Source organism: Haematobia irritans, chromosome 1, assembly GCF_050003625.1.
Source record: "Haematobia irritans isolate KBUSLIRL chromosome 1, ASM5000362v1, whole genome shotgun sequence".
Taxonomy (NCBI): domain Eukaryota; kingdom Metazoa; phylum Arthropoda; class Insecta; order Diptera; family Muscidae; genus Haematobia; species Haematobia irritans.
The window spans coordinates 65843198-65853927 of NC_134397.1; the positions used below are offsets into that span (position 1 = coordinate 65843198).

At 36.7% G+C, this 10730-nt stretch overlaps 1 protein-coding gene across 1 annotated transcript; it reads right to left on the reverse strand.

Annotated features, from left to right (window-relative positions):
* Positions 1-7923: 7923 nt before the first annotated feature.
* Positions 7924-10451, reverse strand: rnh1 (ribonuclease H1). Its single transcript, XM_075290625.1, has 5 exons — positions 10236-10451; positions 9905-10154; positions 8573-8847; positions 8242-8512; positions 7924-8185 (listed from the first exon to the last, which is right to left on the reverse strand). The coding sequence occupies exons 1-5, from the start codon at positions 10334-10336 to the stop codon at positions 8084-8086; spliced, it is 999 nt and encodes a 332-aa protein (XP_075146740.1). The 5' UTR covers positions 10337-10451; the 3' UTR covers positions 7924-8083.
* Between the last annotated feature and the right edge of the window lie 279 nt (positions 10452-10730).

A 10730-nucleotide genomic window follows, 5' to 3' on the forward strand; every position in this document is an offset into this window, starting at 1 on the left:
GTACGTGGTGTTAGTATATGATATTTAACAACCGTGCCAAAAGTGGTCGATATCAAGTTCATAATTGTAGCCCCCATATAAGCGACCCCCATATTTCAATTCAGGCTCTCCACGTACCGTGCAAAAGTCCATATCGATTCGTAAATATTTGTAGACTTACATAACTTTTTTGTCTAATTATACCACGTATGGACTAACTCACAATTTAGAAAACGGTGTTAAGAAGTTTTAAGATACCTTTCCATCGGGAAGTATTACCACAACGCAAGTAATTCGATTGTGGATGACAGTCTTTCGCGAAAGTTTCTACGCAATCCATGGTGGAGGGTAAATAAGATTCGACCTGGCCGAAGTTACGGCCGTATATACTTGTTTTTAACTCCTATTCGCATCTACTCACTCTAAGAAAGTAAATTTCAATTTCGACTCAATTTTTAGCGGTGGATTATCCTCTCTATATCTACGAAATATTCTACATGAACTTTTCTTCGTAAAAAGTTCGTACTTCACTGGTAGAAAAAAGTTCGTTGTATTAACGAAATGTGTCATTAAAATTGAGCAAATTAATCAAATTCGTTCATATAACGAAATTTTTCGTTATTATAACGAATTTTCAGTTAATCAACGTAACGTGTCGTACTATTAACGAATATTTTCATTGTATAAATGAAAATGTTTCGTTATATCAGTGAAAAGTTTTCATTGGCTCAATTTTAATGAAATTTTCTTTGTGTGCAAAGCTTGCTCAACACTAATAGAAAAAGTTTCGTTATATTAACGAAATGTGTCGTTTAAAGTCAGCCAACGTAACAAATTCGTTAACACAACGAAATTTTTCGTTATTATAACGAATTTTCTGTCAATCAACGTAACGTTTCGTACTATTAACGAATATTTTCATTGTATTAATGAAAATATTTCGTTATATCAATGACAATTTTTCGTTGGTTGACTTTTAATGAAATTTTCTTTGTGTGTACATGCACCATTTTCTGTTGCTCCTATTCGACATTTGCTCTCAAGTCTAGGTGCCCGTTCATTATTCCACCTGTCGTCCAACTTTCCTTGAGTAGTTCTCCAGTGTTTTTTATTGTCGCCCTTCCGACCGTTCACACTAAGAAAATTTGATTAAAAGTCAGCTAACGAAAAATTTTCATTAATACAATGAAAATATTTTTCAAAAATTTTCATTTATACAATGAAAATATTCGTTAATAGTACGAAACGTTACGTTGATTTGCAGAAAATTCGTTATATTAACGAAAAAAAAAAATCGTTGTATGGCAAATTTTTTTCATTGTCTGACTTTTAACAACACATTTCGTTATTATAACGAAACTTTTTCTATTAGTGTTGCATTGGTCCACAAAGCTTTATGTGTCTCCCGTGCCCATCCATCCAACTCGGCCCGCGTTACCTCTATTTGGTTTACTTCTCGAAGTTCACTTACCTATGTGTCCTAACTTTAATCGCCAGTTCATTTTCCTTTACGTTTCCTCTTATTCCGGCATGTATCGGCACCCACATTATGCGGATCCTGGAGAATAACCATTCAACCGTCGAACTGAACGGACGTGTTTTCTAATAGCGGAGTATTTCATCGTAATAAGTACTTATTACGAATTTCACGTGTGGTGGAAATAATAAGCCACCATGCAACGAAATTCAAAGTCATCCACTGGGTTGCTAAATTCAGGGCCCAGTGGACGGGTAACGACTGAAGTTATAAATTTGGGCAGCGAACAGAGGCAGGCCCAATTAGTCGACCTGTAGACGGGTCGACTGGCGGTGACACTTTGGCAAGTCGAACCTTTTCTAAGGTGACGACATCAAAAGGAGGCAATCCCTCTCGAAAGAGATTCAAGGAACGAAGAAATGCTTTGTTTATCCTAAAGAAATTGGGATCAGTCGACCCAAGCACGTTGTCGGCTAAGCAAAGCGATCTAGCGTTTCTAGACATCGAAGGGGCGTTCAATAATGTCAATCCGAGCTCGATATTAAATGGACTGACAACTCTGAATGTTGATCCAGGTATACTTAGGCTGTTAGACGAACTTCTAATAAAGAGACGTATTTCAGCCACACTAGGACAAGCAAACATACAAAGGTATGTGAACAGAGGCACTCCCCAAGGAGGATGTGGCGCTAGCAGTCAGGGGAAAATTCCCATCCACAATCAGAGATATTATACAGAGAGCTCTCCGGATGACTGAGAAATGGGCGAAAGATAATGGTCTTGGGGTAAATCCAGCAAAGACAGAACTAGTCATGTACTGCAAAGATCGCAAAACTCCCATGGTTAGGCCCATTTCCTTAGGGGGTATTGAAATTCCCTTTGGTGAGTGTGCAAAATACCTTGGCGTTATTTTGGACAGGAAGCTGAATTTTAGGCTTAATATTGAGAAAGGGCGAGAAAAGCCACGGTAACTTTGTACTCGTGCAAAAAGGCAATAGGGAAAAAGTGGGGACTAAAACCAAAAATTGTGCATTGGCTATACACGGCAGTAGTTTGACCTATAATGCTATATGGTGTTGAAGTCTGGTGGCCGGCACTTCAGAAACCGACTTGTTTAGATAAAGTTCAGCGTATGGCGAGCTTATGTATCTCAGCGCATTTAGTAAGACAGGAACAGACTCCCTTAATGTCATGCTGCATATATTGCCTTTAGACATTTTGGCCAAACAGTCAGCTGCAACAACGGCTGTGCGGTTGCGCGAGCTATCGCTATGGTCGGAAAAAATGTACGGTCACAGTTCGGACCTCAAAGTAATGCCAGATGTGCCTAACGTAGTGGATTACACCCTGGCAAAACCACTTTTAGACAAAAAGTTTGAAACTCTAATTCCCAACAGTGAGGCGTGGTGTACACAGACCCCGGGGAATAAAAGATATATAGATTTCTATACTGATGGCTCCAAATTGAATGGAAAAGTGGGGTTCGGAGTATATTCTAAATATCTGGAAATTCGAATAGCGAAAAGATTACCTAATCACTGTAGTGTTTTTCAGGCTGCAATATTGGCAATAAGAGAGGTGGTGAATTGGCTGATAAGTAATGTTCCAACAAATATAGGCATTATTATATACTCAGACAGTCAACCTGCAATAAAATCCTTGGACTCTGTGTTCCTTAACTCGAAAACAGCCATAGACTGCCGCAAATCGCTCAACGAGATGGCTGAGCAGTACAATATTCACCTAATATGGGTGCCTGGCCATAGCACCATACCGAGGAACTGCGTAGCAGATGAGTTAGCAAGGCTAGGAACTACCATACATATTCCAGGGGAACTAGAATCTGTTGGTATGCCTCTGGCCACCTGCAAGCTCTTACTGCGTGAGAAGGCTGTTATGATGGCCAATATCCGATGGGAGAATTGCAAGGGTTGTAACAACACCAAGCAAATATGGCCCCATTTAAACTTAAACCGCACACTAGATATGCTAGTGTTCTCAAGGCGTCAGATAGCACTCCTGATATCTGCTATAACGGGTCGCTGCCTGATAGGCGAATTTGCAAAAACTATAGGTGCGAAGTATAATGACTATTGTATAAGCTGTCATGATGTGGAGGAAAAGGAATCAATTAAACACCTCTTGTGTGAGTGTCCTGCTTTTTGTGTAAGGCGTAAACGAATTTTAGGAGCATATAGCTTTAGATTACTGGCGGACCTGGAAAACGTTAACTTAAGCAGTTTGTTAATGTTTTTGGAGCAATCTGGTTGGTTCAACAAAAGTAAATAATAGAGAAGGTTCAGTGGTTAAGACTAGAAGTGCCCATATGTAATAGGTACTTTTAGTTAAATGTGGTATCACAATGGACTGAATAGTCTAAGTGAGCCTGAAATTTAATCGGGCTGCCACTTTAACATAACCTAACCTATGCGGATCCTGTCTTATTCCAAGTCTTCGTTGATCATCCAATACTGTTCGCCATCGAATGCTATTGCCTTCGTTGTCCTCTGGCAATCTGTGAGTATGTTCAGATTTTGTACCCTCGTGTTATTTCCGAGCCATTTAACACATTCCGTTATGGCACGCATTTCAGCCTAAATGAAATGGCTTGGTCCCCCATGTAAAATTATGGTATTTAGTGGAACAAAAGCTATAAAAGTCTCAAATTTGCACCTAAAGTGACACAATGTTAACACTGGTTAAGTGTACCAAATCTGGACATTATAAATCTTGCGTTCCACTTACTCTCGCATGATGACAGAAGCCAATCCAATTGGTCCTTAAATCGACATTGAGATTTAAGGAGTTTATTTTTAGATTTTGAATAGCTTTTAAAGACGAATTTGTGTCGAAACGATACCACCCCAAGTCTTTATTGTCCTTGTGCTTGAGATATTGTAACCAGAAAACTTCATGGCGCATCAGAAGTAGTGACACTTTAGTTTGGTGTTCGCATTGAAAGCATATAATTTCAATCAATTGATGGATATAATAGCTGGTTTACACACCCTCAAAAATAGTATATGTTTGGAAGAATTCCCCAAAGAAGATTGTGCTCATTCCCTCACATAATTTTCACTACCACGAAATTTTTGAGTTCTTCGCATCTTTTTCTGTAATACAAATATGCTGTTTTTTCTTTCAAATGTCTATTCTCTTGGTTCCGAATGTATATTCTCTTTATTCTGAATACTCATTCTAATATTCAAATTAAATAGTAATTAGACTTAAGCATATAAAATTTATGGCCTTATCATGAAACAGTTTTCCGAACCAACATACAAGCGGTTTCACAGAAATTGCTCTCATTTCATTCTATCGCTGTGTTATGTTGATATCTTTTTATTCAACCATCCCGGTTTCCATCTCTATTTATTTCTCTATACTAACTCTCTCTCTCTCTGGCGCTCTTTGAATAAAGTATCACAACATATATATGTTTACTCGAAATTTGTAAATTTATATATGTTTACATTCACACATATTATTTTTATGAAACATTCATGCCCCAAACATAATATATTCTAACATATTAACATATGTATCCCAAACATTTTGTGTTAGTTTAGGAACATTACATGTTTGCACTTAAATATATTGTGTTTAAAAATTGTGCCCGAAACACATTTTGTTTATATCGGAACATATTAAAAACATATTTTTCTAACAGTGCACTTATACTTTTAATTACCCTATGGGAAATTGGTGCAAATTGCCACTGACGGACCTATCACAGAACTGGTACCTGTGCTCCAATTAGTTGCAATTTTTAAAATAGTCGTAATTTTTTTATTTCCGTACTCGCTTGATATTAAAATCTTAGATCCATTAAGATTTTCATATCAACCATTTTCACATTTAGTGAAATAAAATTATCAAAATAACCTAGTGTTCGACATATTTCAAAAGTTTTTTTTTGCATTTCGGGTTCGATTGGGATACCCGAATTGAAACAGATTTCCAAGAGTTTGTCCGAGATTGGTTCCTGAGGACCTGTCTATGGGGTGCTTCTGCTAAATTGTCCCAGGACGTGTCCTTTAGGATGGGTCCAAGACGCGTCCTAAAATGTAAATTTACTAAACCCATGTTAAAGTGACTGGACCATACGTTTTGACCAGAACTGGGACTGGTACATACATACCAGGGACTAGTCCTGTACTGGTTCTGTGGTTGATCCATTTCACGTAGGTATTTTGAAAAATGTATATCACAATTACTTTAATAATAAAATGATTTTCAACTCAAAAACCGAACATATCACCTGCCGATAGACGATAAAATGAATGCTTGCATGGATCCTGTTTTGGCATGAGACCGCTTATAAATTATGTAATTATGCAATGTAATCGAAACACTCTGTATCAAAAACATTACAATTCTACCAAAAAGAATGCATATTGTTTGGCGTCATTTGAACTTGTTCGCTGCCAGCCATAAAATGCGTTGCCAATCTTGAAAATAGTAATTTACAATTCTAAAAAGTAATGCATATTTTTTGGCGTCGTGTTTAAATTTTCAATGCTCTCATATCGCGACCTTAGAATGACAAGGTTCTAACTGTACACTAAATCCCTATTCACTTAGAACCTTGTCATTCTAAGGTCGCGATATATGGAAGTGTCGAAAGCAAACACATCCTGCTTTTTATACCCTGCTCCACACTGGGTATTATAAGTTAGTGCATTGTTTGCAACACCCAGAAGGAGACGAGATAGACACATGGTGTCTTTGGCAAAAATGCTCAGGGTGGGCTCCTGCGTCGATATAGCGATGTCCGTCTGTCCGTGAACACATTTTTGTAATCAAAGTCTAGGTCGCAGTTTTAGTCCAATCGACTTCAAATTTGGCACAAGAATTTGTTTTGGCTCCGAATAGAACCCCATTGATTTTGGAAGAAATCGGTTCAGATTTAGATATAGCTCCCATATATATAGTTCGCCCGATATGGACTTATATGGCCCCAGCAGCCAGAGTTTTACCCTAATTTGCTTAAAATTTAGCACAAGAAGAACAATTAGTACTATAGTCAAGTGTGCCAAATTTTATTGAAATCGGTTCAGATTTAGATATAGCTCCCATATATGTCTTTCGCCCGATATGGACTAATACGTTCCCAGAAGCCAGAGTTTTACCCCAATTTGGTTGAAATTTTGCACAGGGAGTAGAATTAGCATTGTAGCTATGCGTGCCAAATTTGGTTGAAATCGGTTCAGATTTAGATATAGCTCCAATATATAGCTTTCGGCCGATTTACACTCATATGACCACAGAGGCCAATTTTTTGCTCCGATTTAGTTGAAATTTTGCACAGGGAGTAGAATTAGCATTGTAGCTATGCGTGCCAAATTTGGTTGAAATCGGTTCAGATTTAGATATAGCTCCCATATATATGTTTTTCTGATTTCGACAAAAATGGTCAAAATACCACCATTTTCCTTGTAAAATCGCCACTGCTTAGTCGAAAAGATGTAGAAATGACTATAATTTTCCTAAACTTCTAATACATATATATCGAGCGATAAATCATAAATAAACTTTTGCGAAGTTTCCTTAAAATTGCTTCAGATTTAAATGTTTCCCATATTTTTTTACTAACATTGTGTTCCACCTTAGTGCATTAGCCGACTTAAATTTTGAGTCTAAAGATTTTGTAGAAGTCTATCAAATTCTTCCAGATTGAGTGATATTTAAATGTATGTATTTGGGACAAACCTTTATATATAGCCCCCAACACATTTGACGGATGTAATATGGTATCGAAAATTTAGATCTACAAAGTGGTGCAGGGTATAATATAGTCGGCCCGGCCCGACTTTAGACTTTCCTTACTTGTTTATATCTATAAATTATGTAGAAAATATTCTTTTATTGCCCAGTGATAAAGATTTGGGTTTGTCATGTCATTTGAATGTCATTTTATAAACCGAAATCTAAAATGCGTGAATCTCACGCGTTGCCAATCTCAAAAATATTGTTTTAGAATTCTATAATAAGTAAAGTATATTTTTGGCGCCATTTTAACTTTTTTCGCGCGTTGGCCAAAATATTTTTTTAAAGATTTTTCATTTTAACGTTTCGTGGCCAAAAATCATTTTTTTTATTTATATGGGGTCCGAGAGAAAAAAGCAAACAAATTTATTTGTTGCCATAACCTCCGTTTAATCTGATAAACTTGACCTAGCGAACCTCCAAATTTTGTGTAGACACCTAAGACGGAGGTGGAAGGGCACATGACAATTTTTTGTTGGACATATATCTCGCATACATTTCTCAAAGCTTCGCTGCTTCGACTTAAACATGAATTTAAAATGAATTGCCATGTTTCCGACCACGTTATTTTTTTTTCAGCTAATGTTCAAATATTCAAATATTTGGGTGGGACTCATTATTTTATTTTATCAATACATACATTAAATCAAAACAAAACTATACCTTTTTTCCATGGAAAGTAAATGTATTTCGGTACGTAATTTGAAACGTTTAGTTTTATTTCAAGTGGAATACAAAACTAAATAGCTTTAACAGCTTAAACCATTAGAAGCCAAACACAAAGTAAATACACAAGAGATAGAGATAATAAAAATATCTAAATTAAAATGCCATATCAATAGTATGTTTCAAATAAAATTATTTGTTTAAATACAGTCGCTTATAGATTTCAGAACCTTCTCGAGCTAATTGATCGGCCATTTCGTTACCTTTTATTCCCTTATGAGCGGCAACATAATTCTGCAATTAAAAATTCTATAATTCATAGCTCAAATATTTGATTTAAAATTAATTACCCATTTGACTTCAACTTCACGATCGCTCAGTAGAGCATCCAATTCCTTAAAGTCTACCACATTTTTAACAGGATCTCCACTTCTTAAAGTCCAGTTTTTAGCTTTCCAACCTTTCATCCAAAGGGTAACAGAGTTTATGAGAAATTGAGAATCCGTGCATATAATTAGTTTTTTAATTCCCAATAGCTTTGCTGTTTTAATCGCGTAAATTGAGGCTTGAATTTCACCCACATTGTTAGTTACACGACCTTCAACCGGTTTGCCAACATTCCTAGTTGTAGTATAACATATATTACAAGATATTTTTTGAATATTTCTAATTTCTACTTACAACGGATGTTCATCACCGAAATAGACACCATAACCGGCACAAGCATTACCTTGACCATTATTGAAGCATGAACCATCTGTATAGGCAATAACGTAGCCTTCGGCGTTAATATGGAACTCAAAATTTCCTATATGTTTTAAGCCAGCAGATTCACATTCAGTTGATTCATATTTGGGTATTTTACTGGATGAATTACTATTGCTGCTGGATTCATGTTTACGTTTGGGTGCTTTTGAATCCGAAGGTAGTCCTTCAACCTCTGCCAATGCCATTAACTAAAAAATATAGAGGTATTTTAAAAAAGTAGAATAATTGATGTAACCAATATAATTATTTGAAATTAGAAATAAAAAGGAAAACCGATGGAACATGAGTTAGATGAGAACAAACATTTTAGAATCCTCAGAACATGGTTCTGTTCAACAATCAGGGTATATGAACCGTATATAGAACGGACTGCTACTTAAATCTAAACTACGATTCTGTTGGGTCTATCGGAACAGTCGGGTACATTTATTAATTGAGTGTCCCTGAAAGTATTCTTTCTTTTAGCCCAAGAGAGCATGAAGGAAACATGGATTGAGTATAGTTATGTTCGGTCTGCTGAGATGAGATGTAACCAGTGTATGATGTAGATGAAATCTCCGAACTGTTCTGCTGAGATGAGATGTAACCAATGTATGAAGTAGATGAAATCCCCGAACTGTGCGGTATTCGCTTATATTAGATACCGGCCAACCATTCATGTATTGGCCTGGTAGAGTCGAGATGGATTACATAGGATAGCAGATGTACTTAAATAATTAGTTGGATATACGAGACATTAATGTCCACAACGCGTTCCTGCATTCTCTCCTAGGAAACGACCAGAGGGATGTAGGGAATAAAAAGCGAAATGCAGCAGAATCAGTTTTGTCCTTGTAATCAGTCATAGAATCAGTTTTGTCCTGGCAAATGCAAAGAAATCAACTGTTATAGTTTCGTAGACTTCACCTATCGCCACTTCAGCGTATGTCGATGTTACATTTTCCATGGCACCATCACGGTCGTTTCATACTTGCTGGTAAATTTAGCTCCACTACCGGACAAACGCCAATAGCGTGGTGAGACTTTTGAGTTTCCGAACACATGCGGAACCAGAGATTCGGTAACTGATCACGCTCATTTTCTTATAGAAATCATGGTATTCATCAATCTATTCCTTTTCATACGACAACTATCACAGGCGTAACGTTATATTGCACTACTTAAAGGAATGTCTTCAGAATTTTTATGGTGTTCCTTAAAGGCAATCAAAAAGTAACATGCTAAGTATTCCGTCATTCCACCTACCAAATCATGATCACTTAATTGATTTTCATCAAAGGTATCACCATCACTGGGTGGCCAAAAATCATCTACTCGAATATTTTCCAATACTTGTGGGACATCCTTCTTAAATGGCTTTGAAAAATGCTCAATTTCCTCTTTGCTCATTTTATGTTTATTGTGCTCGTAAATAAATGACTCGGCAGCATCTACGGTGGGAAATTTTTTATATCGGGCTCCTCTATATCCCTTGATTTGCTCTTCGCATTTTGCCCTAAAAATAATTGAAAATTAAAAAAAAAGTCGTACGAAACATAACACGCTTGATAGCTTCTTCCACTTCTCCTTCCAATACCATGTACTGTAGATACCAATTTCTCGACCAACAGCCACCGCGTAATAAGACATATTTCTTATATGTTGTATTTTATTTGCTATCGATTTAAGAAAATGCATTCATCGAGTTTCAGACGCCAATCCTCCAAATTTCCCACTTTTATTCTTTAATCCAAGTAAATATATAGTTATATTGTACTTTATGCGGTTTTGCCAAAATGTTTATTTACATTTACAGATACATACTTATGAAATGTCAGCTGGATGCGTCAAGTCGCTGCGACTTCTTGCCGGACATTGTGTAGGCAAGTTACACTGTAAGATTAGTCGTACGTCAAAATATTACACCCATTCACGAGCAGAGAATGAAGCCGCCGAGTCGCGCCGCCGACTTTAGCCGTCGCCGACCCGTTTTTAGCAGTCGACGCCGCCGCCAAATATGTCGACTCAAATTTAGCCGCCAATTAATCTAAAATATTGATTTATATCAGAAAAATTTAATATTATTTGTTAT

Excerpts from the sequence above, each read along its gene's own strand:
- rnh1 (XM_075290625.1), bottom strand. The coding sequence starts at position 10,336 with ATGCATTTTCTTAAATCGATAGCAAATAAAATACAACATATAAGAAAT. Across the intron at positions 10,155-10,235 it reads ATTGGTATCTACAGTACATG|GGCAAAATGCGAAGAGCAAA; the intron begins GTATTGGAAGGA and ends AATTATTTTTAG. Across the intron at positions 8,186-8,241 it reads GTGAAGTTGAAGTCAAATGG|AATTATGTTGCCGCTCATAA; the intron begins GTAATTAATTTT and ends TTTTAATTGCAG.